Source organism: Erythrolamprus reginae, chromosome 3 (genome assembly GCF_031021105.1).
Source record: "Erythrolamprus reginae isolate rEryReg1 chromosome 3, rEryReg1.hap1, whole genome shotgun sequence".
Taxonomy (NCBI): domain Eukaryota; kingdom Metazoa; phylum Chordata; class Lepidosauria; order Squamata; family Dipsadidae; genus Erythrolamprus; species Erythrolamprus reginae.
The window spans coordinates 112,222,804-112,241,637 of NC_091952.1; the positions used below are offsets into that span (position 1 = coordinate 112,222,804).

The 18,834-nt window shown below is 38.1% G+C and overlaps 1 protein-coding gene across 2 annotated transcripts in view; it reads left to right on the top strand.

Moving 5' to 3' along the window:
* The window catches only part of PTPRC (protein tyrosine phosphatase receptor type C), a 107,260-nt gene that overhangs the window by 49,200 nt on the left and 39,226 nt on the right, over nt 1–18,834 (top strand). Inside the window, exons 3-8 of one of the 2 annotated variants that reach the window (XM_070746388.1) lie at nt 1,195–1,242; nt 10,099–10,179; nt 12,557–12,574; nt 13,986–14,198; nt 16,788–16,892; nt 17,535–17,696. In XM_070746388.1, the coding sequence (XP_070602489.1) occupies nt 1,195–1,242; nt 10,099–10,179; nt 12,557–12,574; nt 13,986–14,198; nt 16,788–16,892; nt 17,535–17,696 (627 nt within the window). The remainder of the gene's footprint in view (nt 1–1,194; nt 1,243–10,098; nt 10,180–12,556; nt 12,575–13,985; nt 14,199–16,787; nt 16,893–17,534; nt 17,697–18,834) is intronic. The other variant, XM_070746390.1, reaches the window with a different exon arrangement.

Here is an 18,834-nt window from a genome sequence, read left to right on the forward strand (position 1 = left end):
CTAGCAATATGACAATGTCAAAGAACTTGACAGGACTGACAGTGACTTTCCTAAACTTAAGATAAGAAGTCCTAAGTAAGGGACTTGTTTTCCCCCAGGAACCCTCAAGTGAATCTTGAGTCTGGACCAGTGTGGGTTCTCTTTTGCTAGGTTGTTAATTCAGTGTAGCATTCCATTTTACTTACATTATTGTGTACTTTAATTTTTGTTAGCTCCCATCTTTAAAACAAACAAACAAACAGGATACAAATCAAATATTGTACATCATTACGTAAGAGGTGAGGAGGGAATTATCAATCATTTAAAATATTTCTTAGACACAAACTGGCATCTGAAAATCATGAAATTTTCAAAACTGCTTATGCTGGATGAGGTGGGCACCTTTTATTTCAAATCAATAAACCTATGTTAATATTTTTAAAATGTAAGGACAGAGCTGGACCTGATCCCAGGGGTGGGCTGCTAGCCGGAACGCCTAATTGGGCTCGCCTCTGTGACTTTGGAGGTACTGTGAATCCAAGTGGAATTATACTTCTGCGCCTGTGCAGGAGCAAAGTTGCGCATGGAGATGCAGGTGCACCCGTGTTCTGGTGAGGTTCTGGCGCATACGCAGAGGCAAAAAACCCCTCACTGGAATACGGGTGCACCTGCATCTCCATGAACAATTTTGCTACCTGCACGGGCGCAGAAGCATAATTCCGCTTGAGCTCATGGTACTTCCAGAGCTGCGGAGGCGAACCCAATTAGGCATTCCGGCTAGCAGCCCAACCCTGCCTGGTTCCCAGAAAATCCACAAAAGTTAGATTGAGGTCTGCTTATGTTAGAATTAAACAACATCTCTGGTGTGAGGGCATGCCATATAAGCAACTATGTCTCCCTCCAAGAGCTTGAAGGAAGGTGTGCCCTTGTTGTATGAAAGCTACAATGTCCTCCTGCATGTCACATCATCATGTAATAATGTGGATTATACAGACTACATCAGTTGAATTACATTTGATTGAATTACATTAAGTTTGGCCAATACAGAATACTGGGAAATGCTACTCTTCGGTTGCATTTAACCATGTGGCAAGTACAGATTTCCAATTAAAAATAAATACATTTTGTCCTTTGAAGCATTTTTCTAAAATATCTGGACAATTTCCCCCCCCCATAACTACAATGTATTCACGTCTCATTTTTCTTCCTTCTTAGGCCAATCAACACCACCACGAACAACACCTGTTATGAAAGTAACAAATGGTAAGCAATACATGTATTTAATTTGTTTTTGTGAAATCTTTTCATGAGATATATGATCTTATGCCACAATAGCCATTCATCAACAATGAATCAGGAGCAGAACCTTGCTAAGAAATGAGGGCAATGGGATGGAGATGTATCATTACAGCTTTGGAATTAAGTTGCTATGTGACCAAGTGATCAAAGTGACCAAAACAAGAAGAGGTTTGCATTCTATCCTTATATAATTAATTTCACAACATTATTCATCGGTACTAACCTTTGAACTTGCATGGTGAGCTAGAGGTTAAGATGCTTGTCTCACAATCAGGAGGCTGAGATTTCGATCCTAGGCAGAAGCAGATGTTTTTTTTTATCAAGGTTGCAAAGAGAAAATATTTGCTGTGAACTCCATATAAGCGTCAGGAAAGGCATCTGGCCATTAAACACTTGGCTCCATTCAGTTGCCCCGACTCCACCTTGATGCAAGAGATTACAAGGTTGTAAAAAGAAAAAAAAATGGCACTAACCTTCAATGTAACATTACATTTGTCTCTCCACATTTTTGGGAAATATTGGTTTAGTTTGGCTTTTCCTTGTGTTCCCTGGTGTTGTTAATTTAATTCTGTTGTAATACTTATGGGCTTATCTACCCAGTTGCCCCATTGCCAAAGTAGGAAGGCAAAAAATGGGAAATGCGTGGTTTTCTGTCCTGTCTCTGAAATACATTTTTCCATCTTATGTCATCTCAAGTGTTCTTATCTATTTAAACTAGTTTGTTGCAGATGCCTTGGTGTATATGTGTGTACACAAATGTACACTCACATATACTTATACACAAGAGTGTAGGTATTTGCGAGTGTGCATGCATGTGAGCCCCAGAAGACCCACCCAGAGAAAAGAAAATAATTAACAATTGTTTTTTGGGGAGTGGGGGGGGGGGAGAGAGAATAATGGCAAGGCACAGCAGCAGAGACCTTGTCCAATGGAGAGTGTGGTAGCTTATCATTTGATATCTTTCATATCTTGCAAGCTGTTAGAAGAATGTCTCAGTCTGGATAAGATTTTCTTAACCCTGGTGTTCTGTTCGGATCTGTGAAACCCAAAATCAAAGTTTGAGACCCTGTAAAAAATTTTCCCTGCATATCTGAAACTTGAAATTTCATGACTTTGCATCATTTCAGGGGTTCTCTCTATGAGAATTTTTTTGGGGGGGCTTCTTTCTGGCTGAAAAAAAGTCCCTAAAATTCTGTTCCCGGGTCACCCTGACCCAGACCGAAAATCAATTGGTCAATTTGAAAACGTTTTTCACTGGAAGGTGGTCCGAACATTTCTGCACACAATGATATGAAAACTGAACTGAAAAAAAAAGATGCTTATTGGTTTTAAAAATCAGAAATAAGCCCCCCCCCCCCCGGCTGCTTGCAACCATTTTCACTTTAAATTTTTTTGAGTATAAGCCTATTTGAGTATTAGCGTGGGGGTCCTTTTATGAGCAAAATAAACCAATAAGCATCAATATTTACAGTTCAATTTTCATTTCATTGTGTGCAGAAATGTTTAAACTAGTTTCCAAGTGAAAAAAGCTTTCAAAAAGACCAAATATAAGTACCTAAAATGAACAATTTTCCGTCTGGGTCAAATAGACCCGCAACAGAAGATTAGTGAGGTTTTTTAAACAGAACAGCAGGGTTAAAATGATTTCATCAAAATTGCCTGAACACACTGTAGGAGCAACTGAGATCAGCGGTGAAATCTACTTATCTTCCCTATCAGTTCGGAAGTGAGCACTTTGAGTGTGCGCCAGTTTCGCATGCACATTTTCACACTCTGTGAATGCACAGAAAGCTTTGCGCATGGACAGAGAGTTAAAAAAAAGGAAAATGTCGATGTCCAGGTGGGTGGGTGGAGACTCGCGCTGCTGCCACCACCTGTTCTATAAACTACTGGCAGCCGCCACTACTGGTACACCCAAACTGTGCTGAACCGGTAGCATTTCACCCCTGACTGAGACGTGTGATTATGCTCTGTTTGTATCTTTTTAAAAAAAAACTGGTTTTGTAAACTGCATTCATAAATGTGATTGCTGAATGATATAAATGTACAGTGTCCTTTCCCTCTGACATATGATTAACCAGTTTCTTTCCAAGGGACAAATGCTGAAAATTTTACCTCCGTTAATTATGTCCTAATTGTTTTTACTATCTTTTGGAGAGATTTTCATGACTCTCTAATCAGTGAAGCTCGTCTTATTTTAATTTAATATATTTAATATGCTGCAACTTCCAGGAAGTTTTTCAAAAATAATAACAATTAGAAGGGTCAAAAGTGCTAAAATGCACATTGCAGGTACAATAAACCTTTCAGGAAATCAGTGTTGTATTCTTCTAAAGTATAATTGTATTTAATGTATATATTTGAAATAAAAATATTTTTTAAAAAATAAATGTTAAACTGCCTTTAATATGGGCAGAATTGCTAAATTTAAGGATAAAAGTGATATTAGAGTAATAAAATGAAGAATGGGTGAGTAGACCTGTGTTTTTGCAATGTTTAATTATAAAGCCTCTGAGGAATGGTCTCAGGTCATTACAGGTAGTCCTTGACTTACAGCCACAATGGAGCCCAAATTTTCTGTTGTTTAGTGAGATATTTATTAAGTGAGTCCCCCCTTCACATTATATTTTTTGCCACCACTATTTTTGCCACCACTGTTAAATAAATTACCGTAGTAAATAAGTTAACAACTTATTGTTAAGTGAATCTGGTTTCCCCATTGTCAGAAGGTCTCAAAAGGTGATCACATCCGAATTTTGATCATGGGAATGCAGCAAAGATCATAACTGTGAAAAACAGCCGTAATTCACTTTATTTAGGGCCATTGTCATTCTGAACAGTCATTAAACAAACTACTGTAAATCGAGGACTACATGTACTGTGTTTCATACATTTTTGAGTGAAGCAAATCAATTTGTAGGGATGTTTTTAAAAAAATCTGTGTACAATAATCCTGATTTTTTCCCCCATTCTTTATCTGCCCTCCATAGGAAAAACAGCTCCTGACTTTTCATTGACACCTTCACACACCACTCCATTCTTACCTGCAAGCACCTTTGGAGCAAAGCCCGGTTCTCCATCCAAGGAAACAGTGCCTCCTCCTGTTTCTCAGGGTGTTAACTTTACTGAAACTTCTCTTAATAAAGAGAGTGTGGCTTTCATTGCTACTTCTGCTTCCCTCACTGTCTCAGGTTTGCTTTAGCGATTCAGGCACTAAGAAAACTAAGCTAAACTGAGAATTTCAGGTTATATAATGGCTTGTAAATATTGTCTATTTGCAAAGGGAAATCTCTGTGTCTATGTTGCAAAGTTGAATTCCATAGGGCTGGAAACATTGTATTGGGACTCTTGATTATACTAAGTTGCAATGCAGGATTACAGGTAATGGTGATAGCTCTGCTCTCTGTCTGGAATAGGATAGGATAGAATAGAATAGAATAGAATAGAATTCTTTATTAGCCAAGTGTGATTGGGCACACAAGGAATTTGTATTTGGTCTATATGCTCTCAGTGTACATAAAAGAAAATATACATTTGTCACGAATCAGGAGGTACAGCACTTAATGATTGCCATAGGGATTAAATAAGCAATCAGGAAACAATCAATATTAATACAAATCATAAGGATACAAGCAACAAGCTACAGTCATACAGTCATAAGTGGGAGGAGATGGGTGCTAGAAACAATGACAAAAACTAATAGTAATAGTAATGCAGCTTTAGTGAATAGTTTGACAGATTTGTTTAGCAGAGTGATGGTGTTTGGGGAAAAAACTGTTCTTGTATCTAGTTGTATTGGTTTGCAGTGCTCTATAATGACTAATGGTCAGTCTCTATGTCAGCTCCCCCCAACCTTGCTCTTTTCATATGGATTAGACCAGTAGTGGCTTGTAAACAATTTTTCCACTGGTTCACGTGTGTGCTTGTGTGCATGTGACACTTCTCGGTTGGGTGGGTGGAGCCTTCTGACTTCGGTGCTCCCGGTTCTAAGAACCAGTCCAAACCAGGAGTAATCAATTGCTGGGTTAGACCCATAACTCTCCAAATTTCCATAGACTGGAACTGATACACTGAGAATGCTGGGAACTACTCTCTCAATCCAGGGGTAGGCAAAGCTGGCTCTTCTATGACATGTGCACTTACTTTAACTCCCAGAATTCCTGAGCTAGCATGATTGGCTCAGGAATTCTGGAAGTTGAAGTCCACAAGTCATAGAAGAGCCAACATCGCCTACCCTGTCTCAACCCGTCTGGATGGCACTAAGCTAGCAAAGGTTGTTTATATATGTAGCTAGACAATGAAGTAGGAAAAGAGGGATCAGCTCTTTCTATAGGGTCTGAGAGGTAAATGCATGGAAAAGTGCTGAAGGTGATGTATCTCATCAACATATAAGCTGGCTTTAAATCTACTTTGTTTATTGTACCAGGAAAGGCTGAACTTCTAGGGAGCCTTCAGCTAGCCTTATCTGTTAAAGTGATATTCAGAACTACCTTCTCCTCCTCCTAAACATTTTGAGATTTAGGAAAGTTAACACCATTTGTCTGAAGTTGTATAGGGTTTCCTGGCTAAACAGGGGGTTGGACTAGAAGACCTTCAAGGTCCCTTCCAACTCTGTTGTTGTAGTAGTTGCTGCTGCTGCTGCTGCTGCTGTTATTATTATTATTATTATTATTATTATTATTATTATTATTATTATTATTATTTGCTTAGTGTGACAATAAGCGAAACAATTAATGGGACATCTCTGCTATGACTATGCACTAAGACAGGGGTGTCAAACTCGCGGCCTGTGGGCTAGATGTGTCACACACTGGCCACACCCACCCCTGGTTTAGCGAAGGGGAAAAAAGTCACAATATATCACACAGCGACAATTTGATGTCAGCAGGGTTGATTTCCCCCAGCATTAAGATAACCAGATAAGGAATACGCAGGCCAATATGTAACATTGCTACCCCCCTGACTGATTTGTTTAACCAATCCCTGTTAACAGGAGATGTTCCTGAGGATTGGAGAATGGCCAGTGTTGTGCCTATCCACAAGAAGGGCAGTAGAGAAGAAGCTGGTAACTACAGGCCAGTTAGCTTGACATCAGTTGTAGTTAAAATGATGGAGACTCTACTCAAAAAGAGGATAAATCAGCACCTAAAAAACAATAACTTATTGGACCCAAATCAGCATGGCTTTACTGAAGGCAAATCATGTCAGACTAATCTCATTGATTTCTTTGACTATGTCACAAAGGTGTTGGATCAAGGTGGTGCCGTGGATATTGCCTATCTGGACTTCAGCAAAGCCTTTGATACGGTTCCACATAAAGAGCTGATGGATAAATTAGTGAAGATTGGACTTAATCCTTGGATAGTTCAGTGGATTTCAAGCTGGCTGAAGCATAGACATCAGAGAGTTATTGTTAATGGCGAGTATTCTGAGCAGAGACAGGTTACAAGCGGTGTGCCACAAGGGTCTGTTCTGGGTCCTATTCTTTTTAATATGTTTCTGAGTGACATAGGGGAAGGTCTGGTAGGGAAGGTTTGCCTATTTGCCGATGACTCTAAAGTGTGCAATAGGGTTGATATTCCTGGAGGGGTCTGTAATATGGTAAACGATTTAGCTTTACTAGATAAATGGTCAAAGCAATGGAAACTGCAGTTTAATGTTTCCAAATGTAAAATAATGCACTTGGGGAAAAGGAATCCTCAATCTGAGTATTGCATTGGCAGTTCTGTGTTAGCAAAAACTTCAGAAGAGAAGGATTTAGGGGTAGTGATTTCTGACAGTCTCAAAATGGGTGAGCAGTGTGGTCAGGCGGTAGGAAAGGCAAGTAGGATGCTTGGCTGCATAGCTAGAGGTATAACAAGCAGGAAGAGGGAGATTGTGATCCCCTTATACAGAGCGCTGGTGAGACCACATTTGGAGTACTGTGTTCAGTTCTGGAGACCTCACCTACAAAAAGATATTGACAAAATTGAACGGGTCCAAAGACGGGCTACAAGAATGGTGGAAGGTCTTAAGTATAAAACGTATCAGGCAAGACTAAATGAACTCAATCTGTATAGTCTGGAAGACAGAAGGAAAAGGGGGGACATGATCGAAAGATTTAAATATGTTAAAGGGTTAAATAGGGTTCAGGAGGGAAGTGTTTTTATTAGGAAAGTGAACACAGGAACAAGGGGACACAATCTGAAGTTAGTTGGGGGAAAGATCAAAGGCAACATGAGAAAATATTATTTTACTGAAAGAGTAGTAGATCCTTGGAACAAACTTCCAGCAGACGTGGTTGGTAAATCCACAGTAACCGAATTTAAACATGCCTGGGATACACATATATCCATTGTAAGATAAAATACAGGAAATAGTATTAGGGCAGACTAGATGGACCATGAGGTCTTTTTCTGCCGTCAGTCTTCTATGTTTCTATGTTTCTATTATATATCTGACTCAGAGTATGATGGACAGTACCCAAATTTTGACAAATAAATCAAGTGTTTTTATAGAATTAACATGTTGAAAGCCAATCTCTATTTGTTTGGGGAGGGGTTTTCACAAGTTGAGGCATAAATTATAGGACATTGATCATTGATCATTTTCCCTTTTTTTTTTTTTTGCAAAATTGCACAAGAGCAATGTTTTAACCAATTGTGCAGTTGTGAAGATTTGGCAAGTGCCTTTGACTTCAGTGAGACTTACTCTCAGATAAGTATGCATGGCAACAAGCTTGCTCAACCTGACCATTCTTCTGATGTGCTGGACTCCAGCTCCCAGAATGCTTAGTCATCTATCCTTTAACAATGCAAGATGGGGAACAATGGGAGCTGGTCCACCACATCTGGAGAGCATCACATTGGGAAAGGATGGTGTATAAGACTGCTGCCTGATTAAATTGTGGCATTCTGATAGACAAATTATTTCTTTGTGCTCTGACCATGGAAAGCAGGACTTCTCAATCTGTGGATTAAACTGCCTGGAAGTTTCAAGCAACTTGTGTGTGCATGTTTGTGTGTGTCACTGGGCATACATATCTATGTGAGTTGAAAAACTTGATTGGGCTCATGCAGGAAGATGCTGTAAAAACATGCTCTGGGCTTTGGTCTTTCTTTAGTATATTTATAAATTAGATATAGATTAGCAGTAGTATATTTATTATGATCAGTGATCAGTATTTTATTATTATTGTAAAGCAGTGGTTCTCAACCTGGGGGTCGGGACCCTTTTGTGAGGTCAAATGACCATTTCACAAGGGTCGCCTAAGACCACATTAAAAGACAAATTTCCCATGGTGTTAGGAACTAAAGCTTCTATTCTGGCACCTGGGAACATATTTTTACAATCCGACCAATCAGTTGTTTACAGTGGGGGTGTCCCTCTGACCTTCCTGCTAATCAGCTTAAAGCTCTGTTGGGAGAATTAGCACTAGACCTATGGTTGGGGGTCACCACAACATGACGAATTGTATTAAGGGGTCGCAGCATTACAAAGATTGAGAACCACTATTGTAAAGGCATTACAAGATTCAAAGACAGAAAATTTTGAGATGGGTTCGGGGGGGTGCTGGGAAGCCCCTCAGGCTGGCTGCGACCTTTTAAAACAGCCGCGCCACTTCCCAGCTGTCTCCTGAAGCCGAACGCCAAAGCCGAACTTCCGCGTTCGGCTTCAGGAGACAGCTGGGAAGCGGCGCAGCTGTTTTAAAAGGTGGCAGCCGGGCTGGGGGGCTTCCCAGCAACCTCCCAAACCGAACCCGGGGTTCAGAAAAATTTTGCCTCTTCTTACGAACTTTGTTCGAGTTACGAACCGGCGTTCGGGAGGCTTCTGGGAAGCCCCGCCGCCCGGCTGTCACCTTTTAAAACAGCCGCGCGGCTTCCCAGCAGTCTCCGAACACCGGTTCGTAACTCGAAAAAAGTTCGTAAGAAGAGGCAAAATTTTTCTGAACCCCGGGTTCGTATCACGAGTTGTTCGTAAGACGAGGGGTTCGTATCTTGAGGTACCACTGTACTAGGGAGTTAGAAAATCACTGATTCAGTAGCAATGAAATCACTGTATTATTCAATTCCAAGTGTACTGAATTCAACAATTAATATGGATTGCACATTTCTGCTTATATTTCAGTGTAAGAACATTATAGCATCTAGATATCTTTTCTAAAGTCTTCATGACTGCTCTATCAAGTTTGTGACATTTTTCTTAATAGCTTTTTTCTTTATAGCAAGGGAGGAGGGAGACTAATTTGACCCTAATCTGATTACCAGCATGAGAAACCATTGTTCCTCATGACCCATGATGCAATCATTCTGATGTGTCATAATCTCCAGTTAAATAGGGGAAGGGTTTCACCTTAAATTAACATTAGTTGTACGCATGTTTGTTCGGAATGTAAGCTCTGTTATTGTGCAATAGATAGAGTGTAGCATGTAATACTACATAATGTGTAGTCAGAGGTGGGTTGCTGCCGGAATGCTTAATTGCACGCAGTTCCCCAGCTCTGGAGCACAAGTGCAGGATTCAGTGTAATTACACTTCCTGCACCTGTGCAGGTAGCAAAATAGTGCCCAGAGACGCGGATGCAAGCATGTTTCGGTGAGGTTTTTTGCTTCCCTGCATGTATTCGCGTTCCAGAGCCTTGAAGCTGTGCACAGTTAGGCATTCTGGCAGCAGCCCACATTAGTGTGTAGTAGAAAAATTATATTTCTTTCTACTTTTGATTTGGAAAAGCAACACGACACATTTTCTTTCCTTTCAGCTTTAAAATTGTTTCCTTAGATGGGAAATATATTAGCAGTTATTTCTGGATGTGATCCTAACATTCTGTTTATTTTTTGGCAGATGATGGGAATACTTTATTTACTCCAACCACTGGCACTGCAACAAGCATCTCTTCAGCTCTCCCAAACACCACCTCAATAGGTGACAAACCTGCACCCATTTACTTACTACACATGCAAAATTTTGAATACAAACCACACTTTAATCTTAAAGTGAGGTTTGATTCTAGGAACATTGGTTGAAAATGTTTTCCTGTAGAAGTCAACTGAATGGAATAGGAATTAATTAAAAGCTTTCTGAATTTTGCATTCAGCCCTATAATCTGAATGATGAGCTAAAATTCATAAAGTACTTGATTCAGGGTTGGTTGTTTTTGTTGTTGCTTTATCTCTTTGAGTCAGTGTTGACTCCTACACAAATCACTGGATTTTGCCTTCTTCTTAGGATAGTGAGAGAGTGACAGTGAGATGCCCACATATGTAGGCATCTATATATGAATCTCCAAAAACATGAAGGAGCATTGTGACAATCCAAACCTACCGTTACTCTAATAATGGCAATCCATTTATGCATGATTGCTATATGGGTCTCAACTGAGTATGTGGATAACTATAAGATAAATTATCAGTTAAAAACTGTCAGCTTTACAAGCTTTCAAGTATGTTTCAAGGAGGGGTGGGTTCTAATTTACCTCACTGCCGGTTCACTTCCTCCTATTCCGCGTAGAACATGCACAATGCCGAAACATCAAAAAACAATTTTTAAAAAGCCAAAACAAGATGGCGACAATGTGCAGTGCCAGAAACTTGGCTTCTGTGCATGTGCAGAAGAAAAAAACCCCAGAAAAAAAAATAAAAAAAGATGGCAAAATCCAAAGACCAACACACCAAACCAATTCTGTGATGTCCTCATGATGTCACCAGTGGTTTGCTACCAGGTTTGGGCGAACTGGTGTGAACCAGGAGAAAACCTCCCCCCGGCTTCAAGTACAGTCTTAAGATTGGAGGTTGGAGTAATGCATCTCAATTTTCAATTAGCTTGAGCAATGTTTACATAGAATGATCTAATCCCGTTGCTGCTGTTAAATAGTCAGCAGAGTCAGTGGAAGAGTCCAGTTGATAAACTGGTTCACTATGGTGTACCCTTCAAGTTGCTGTGATCTGTACATAATAATTCTGCTGAAAATTCATATACAGCACACCGTATATGTAATGTTGAATGACAGCTGGAGATGAATTGAGCTTTGTAGTATCTGCTGGAACAGTTTAATTTTCAAACAAATTAGCGGATTAGTTCCAATTACTAACTAAAGATCATAGAGGTTTGTAATGTTGTGAAGTCTGCATTCCACTTAAAAAAAGGAGATTATAATCTGATGGTGCAGCATCTGGAATATTGTTGCCTCATGTGGCAAAGACAATAGAAAGCAACAACTATGTTCTACTGTGCTACAACCTTAATGAAAATTCTAAACCCATTTAATTTCCTCCATGTTGGAAAACTTTCTTTAAAAAAAGAGGATGGTGGACATATTATCTATTATCTGGCTCCTATTCAATGTTGCATACAAGGTAACTAAATTCTGGTCAGCTCTGATGCATGTTTGCCAGAAGGTTTCCTAAAATTTGCATAAGGCAAGGTTACAGTACAGTTGTTCAGCTTGTTTGCATTGTGTATTGGGCAATTACCCACTTAGAGGAAGTATTCAACTTAATGACAATTTGTTTAACAATGGGTCAAAGTTATCAAAGTCTCATAAAAAGCAACTTATGCATCCAATCCACACTTACAATTGTCGCACCCTCACCTCCAGTCACAGGATCATAATTTGGATACTTGACAAATGACTCACTTTGCAACTAGTTGCAATGTATGTAGTCATGCGACTTCAATATACTAACTTCTTTTTTGCCAGTTTCTTATCAAATATGGCAATAAAACCCCACTTGAGAAAGCTGTGACCAATTGACTCTCTTCACAACACCCCAACAATTTCATAAAATTGGTTCTGTTCATGGGCTGACTCAATTTGATCATAGTGACTCACAACAGAAATTCCATTTCCAATTCTGGTGGTAAGATGAAGATTGCCTGCATTTAGTTTAATCATTGTGAAGTGATCAACTGATTTTAGCAGTCCAACTAACCTTAGCCAATATAAGGGTCTGGGGCTGTCTGATACAGCCAAGAGTTAGTGAGGTATGTACTGAACCTTCAGAAATAGATTATATCCTTAAATTAATGTCTCCTGACGTCTGACATCATTAATGGGAGAAAACATTTTAGCATGGTTTATGAGCCACATCCCAAATATAGCAGGATACTGAATATCCAATTACTGTTTTCATGAAATTATGAAATAGTTCTACTAAGCAACGCAACATGTTATGTAATCTCCATCCTCTCAACCAGAACACAGTTAAATAATGTACATGAATGTGTAAATATTAAATAAAATTATTTTTTCCCACTTAGAGGCATTTGCTACAATGACTTTATATTTTTTTTTTCTTTGCAGACTACCGTAAGGATTGTGGTAAGTTTTTAATTCCCCCTCCCAAGAAGATAGAATACAGTGTTCCCTCGATTTTTGCGGAGGATGCATTCAAAGACCGCTCGCGAAAGTCGAATTTCCGCGAAGTAGAGATGCATAAGTAAATACACCATTTTTGGCTATGGACAGTATCACAAGCCATCCCTTAACACTTTAAACCCCTAAATTACCATTTCCCATTCCAACCATTTACTCACCATTATTATTAACAATTTTTTTTTGTTATTTATTTGCAAAAATTATTAGTTTGGCGATGACGTATGACGTCATCGGGCAGGAAAAACCACGGTATAGAAAAAAACCCACAAACTATTTTTTAATTAATATTTTTTGAAAAACCGTGGTATAGGCTATTCGCAAAGTTCGAACCCGCGAAAACCGAGGGAACATTGTATAGCCATTTGAATAAGAAAGAAGCTCTATCAAATGGAAAGGCTGCCTCCACAGTTCTTTTGCATATTCTTGTACCATCAAAATGTACACATACACATGCCATATAAATTATTATACCTTTTAGAATATATATAGAGAAGAGCTTTTGCTGGAATCCTTAGCAAATGTCTATGGAGATTCTCAACCATCCAGATCATGGTTGTCTTAAAGATTATTTTCTAAATACTACTGGACTTTCTTTGGGATTTTTTGTGTGAGAGGAGTGGGAGTGGGGGTTTGAAAATGTTTCATGTCTCATCCAAGAAGCTTCTTCCATTCTGATTGAATAGTGGGGAATATTATATTATTCCTCATCATTCAGTTGGCAATAAAGAAGGAACAACAACAACAAAGAAAATCCACTTGTACTTTGAAAAGTAAGGTATGTGTTTGTCTGTTTGAGAACAAAAATATTCAGAAAAGTTCATTTGGAAGCATAATTTGGGACTTTGGATCTGTTAGCTTCTGTTGAAGTCAAGGATATGTTGTATGATCACAGAGATAGCTTTGCCCCAACATTGTTAATGCTTGAACAGATAGGCTGCAAGGAAAGAATTAAAGAATTAAAGAATTAAATTTATCTATAATAATTAGTTGTCCCAAATTTACATAATTTATTTTTATTCACTACTTAAGCAGTATAGGAAAACCTAATCCAGATTGAGTGAATACATCAAGGGCCTTGAAGAATGATTTTAGTTGGCTTTATAAATCTAACCAGAAAAATTTAGATTACATTGATTCTACAGACCTTTTGTTTTTATACAAGTAGAGTCATTGCAACGGGGCCAACATCGAATCCTCTGGGTACTGAGTAGTTTAATTAATACAGAAATAAAACTGTAATCTTATGATTTACATATTTTATTATCTCATTTGTGGCCTTCTTTGGATTTCATTCTATTATTTGAAAGTTTCAGAATGATTACATCCAACTTTGATTTGTTGTTTTGTGTTATAGATGCTATTAAGCTTACTCCGAACTTTAGAAATGATCGTCACGCTGCAGATCTTGACTTTGGGAAATCATTAGATTTGCTGAATGTTACCTGCGATTCTTGTGATTGGAAAAACAATACTTTATCTCGACTGACAGAATGCGAAACCTATAGCATAACAGCAAAGTTCAGCAAAGATTGCAAGAAATCTTTTCCCATTGATGTTCCCATTTCTGGTAATTATAATTCATTAAAACAAAATCCACATTATTGTTCCTAAGTGTTGTTTTCCGTATTCTGTTAAACGTTGCCTTAAACATCATTTTGGGTGGAGGTAAATCCTAATGTGCTTCTTTAGCATTTAGATTTAGCTAAATGAGATAGACTGAATAGACTTATCAAGCAACATAAGGTATAGATAATAAAGATGCTCATTGCAATGTAAACTAAGACCGAAACATGAATAGAACTAATGTAATAATGTGAATCGTTGTATAATAATGTATATATATTAAGGAATATAACAGATCTTTGTAATTTTTCGCAATTCTTATTCTAAAACCAATATAAATGTATTTTCCTTTCCCCTCTTCTCCCCTCCTTTTGATTTTGTTCTCTCCTCTTTCATTAAATTAATAAATTACCTTAATGCGGTGGGACCAGAATATCTCCGAGACCGCCTTCTGCGGCCGATCAGGTCCCACAGAGTGGGCCATCCCAGCGGCCGATCAGGTCCCACAGAGTGGGCCTTCTCCGAGTCCCGTCAACTAAAGAATGTCGGTTGGCAGGCCCCAGGGGAAGAGCCTTCTCTATGGTGGCCCCGACTCTCTGGAACCAGCTCCCCCCAGAGATTAGAACTGCCCCTACCCTCCTCGCCTTTCGCAAACTCCTTAAAACCCACCTTTGTCGTCAGACATGGGGAAACTGAGATATCTCTCCCGGGCCTATACAATTTATGTATGGTATGCTTGTGTGTATGTCTGTTTAATAATGGGTTTTTTAAATATTTTAAATTGTAAATTATTAGATTTGTTATAAACTGTTTTTATTGTGTTGTGAGCCGCCCCGAGTCTACAGAAAGGGGCGGCATACAAATAAATAAATAAATAAATAAATAAATAAATAAGACAGATGAGTTGCTTAACAATTATGTGGGATTCATGTAAATGTCAACATTGCCACTGTAAGTCAGCACTATCATGTGGCATCATGCTTTACAACTGCATCACTTAGGGATGGAGTTGTTGATCCCAATTACCACCATTAAGCAACAACCTGAACTTATCTCTATTTTGACTGACAGAATTTTCAAAATTATGTTTTCATCCGTAGTAGCACTAAAAATGTCTTTCTGAAATCCTAGTGGCTCTTGAGTTTGCCAGCTAGGTGGAGCTGGTGGTAGCTCATCAGAAAGTTATTTTCTGAATAGGAAACACTCCCTTCTTGTTTGACTTGATCTCAAGATTGCACATGTTACCAAGTATTACTCTCCCTTTAAATGCAATAAATTTAAAATAGGAATGGCTGGGATATTTTGCTTTTCAAATGTAAAGGCATGCCCATGTTACACCAACACTCCGCAGTCTGCATTGGTTGCTGATCAATTTCCGGTCACAATTCAAAGTGTTGGTTATGACCTATAAAGCCCTTCATGGCATCGGACCAGAATACCTCCGGGACCGCCTTCTGCCGCACGAATCCCAGCGACCGGTTAGGTCCCACAGAGTTGGCCTTCTTCAGGTCCCATCGACTAAGCAATGTCATTCGCGGGACTCAGGAGAAGAGCCTTCTCTGTGGTGGCCCCGAGCCTCTGGAACCAGCTCCCCCCAGATATCAGGGTTGCCCCCACCCTCCTTGCCTTTCGCAAGCTCCTTAAAACCCACCTCTGTCGTCAGGCATGGGGGAATTGAAATTTCCCTTCCCCCTAGGCTTATAGAATTTATATATGTTATGCTAGCATGTATGAGTGGTTCTTTAAATTGGGTTTTTTTAGATTGTCTTTTAATATTAGATTTGTTTACATTGTCTTTTTATATTGTTGTTAGCCGCCCCGAGTGTTCGGAGAGGGGCGGCATACAAATCTAATAAATAAATAGATAGATAGATAGATAGATAGATAGATAGATAGATAGATAGATAGATAGATAGATAAATAATAAACAAACAAACAAACAAACAAACAAATAAATAAATAATAAAGCTGAAGATTTAGCAACCTTCAGGGAATTTATCCAGGAATTCAACTTTAACAGCTGAATACCAGAAACTGCTATATTTGCTTCCCTCACCCCACAACTAGAAGCTGTGGTTCATAGGCAGATGAAGATTTCAGTGGGAGAAACAAGGGAGAAACTAAGACAACTCTGGCTGGAAATGGCATTTTATACTTTAATCCAGTGGTGGGTTGCTCTAAGAACCGGTAGCGCTGGCAGCAGGAGACTCTGGTCACCCACCCGGATGCTTCTGCGCAGGCACCGAATCATCACATGTACGCACAAACTGGTAGTAAAGGGTTTTAGAACCCACTACTGCTTTAGTCCCTTTGGGAGAGATAGGCCAGGCCTACCTGCCCATGAAAGAAAAAGAGCTTCCAATGTTGTGATCGAAATGTAAGAAAAAATTATTTGAAAACATTAAAAAGGAGCTGTTCATCATTGCAATTACACATCTACCTTTCTTTTTCCTCTCTTGCTTGTTGAAGACATTTTTCATCCACTGTACAGTTTTGTAACCCATGCATTGTATGTAAATAAGGAGGTAATTTTCCAGCATTTTTTTAAAAACATGAAAAATACTTCAATTAATTAATTTTCTCTCTGTTTCAGAAAACAAGAAATTGGATAAAATCGTCACTAATACTACAATAACTTTATTTTGGGACACTGAAGATCGGTGTAAACTGAATTATTCATATTGCTGTTTCCAAACTGGTAGGATTTTTTTTAAAAAAACAATCAATTGCCATTTGATCTAAAATTAATGGAGAAATCAAAAAGTACAGTACTTTGTATATAAGCACTTCATCTTAAAAAAAGATAAAGGCAATATTATAAAAATGTTTAAATGATGTGAGTTTTCATGTACAGTATGTTCATATAAGAAATCCTGATTGAGCCACTGACCTATACAGTGATGAAAACTGACTTTGTGACCAGTTCACATTTATAACCTTCAAACATCTGTAAAACAAAAGAAAGCTGAAGAAAAATTATAAGCCCAGCCATGGTTTCACTTAGTGACTGCTTCATTTAACAATCAAATTGCGGGTTCCAATTATGGTCACTACAAGAGGACTATCTGTAGTATTATTATTTAAGCAAAATACAACATTTTAGTATGGTAGATTGTATTTAGAATTATTTTTATTCCATTGTAGATTTATTTTTTTTCCTCCTTGGAATAACAAATCATGATTTTCTTCTTTAAAAATCAAATAAAAATTCAGCATTCTCAACCCGGATGTTCTTGAACATTTAAATTTACAGAATTCTCAGTTATGCTTATATTGAAGATGTAGAATCTCCCAGGTGCCTGGATTTCAGGGCAATAATATTTTTTTTCATTTCTTACAGGTAATGAATCTAATCCCATTTGTCGTGATGCAACTACATCAAGGCATGTGTTTGAAAAATTGTCACCCAACACACATTACACATGCAATTCAACTATTCAAAATTCAAGCTTTTGCATTAAATCAGTAAATCGTAAACTTAGCATAACAACAGACTATGGAAGTGAGTATCACTCTGTGATTTTTAAAATATTTTGTTATTTACTGCTTACTGAATTTGCCCAGGAACTTAATAGTTCTGCATGTGTTTAAACAGGGATATGTATTGAGATCCTGGTAACTGGTAATTGGTAAAATATATCAGATTATAACGCTAAATCAGCCAAGTTCATTATAAACAGCCAAACCCACAGGGGAAATCGAGGCAGAGTTCTCAAGTGTGGCCATTCTCCCCAGCTTGCATTTTAGTCTTATTGGCCAACATCTGAATAATGTAAATTATTTAATATTAGATTTGTTCCACTGCTATATTGTTTTTATTACTGTTGTGAGCCGCCCTGAGTCTTCGGAGAGGGATGGCATACAAATCTAATAAATAAGTAAGTAAGTAAGTAAGTAAGTAAGTAAGTAAGTAAGTAAGTAAGTAAGTAAGTAAGTAAGTAAGTAAGTAAGTAAGGAAATAAGGAAATAAGGAAATAAGGAAATAAGGAAATAAGGAAACAAACAAACAAATCTCATTATTGCAGGATAATGAGATTAAAGAGAAATAACATAAGAAGAAATAGCCATTAAAGATAGGAATGGCATCAGTTTGTGATTTCTTCCCTTTGTAGATAACTGCTTCAAAATATTTATTTCTTCTCAGGACTAAAGAAATCATGCCATATTAAATGTGAATATGCATTCAGCATTTAGTTTGGCCCAAAGCTTGTTAAACATTTCTGTTCATGGTCATCTAAAAGATATGATGCTTGTTAATTTTTTGCTCCATCCTTCAATTTTTTTTTATTTAGTGCAACAGTATAAATACTGTATGATTAGCTGATCTTGAGAACATTAGTAATCTTAGGATTTTAGATTAGATTGTGAAAAGCCTGGAAAAAGACAATAGGAATGCTATTAGTTGCTGTTGAGAAAATTAGATGGATATGTCCATAGTATCATAAGGAGTCAAGCTAAACTTGAAGGAGTCAAAACCTCGATTAACAAGAAGATTATACATTACTTGGAGAATGTAGGTCATTTGTCCATTGCTCAAAAAAATAAAGGGAACACTTAAACAACAGAATATAACTACAAGTAAATCAAACTTCTGTGAAATCAAACTGTCCACTTAGGAAGCAACACTGATTGACAATCAA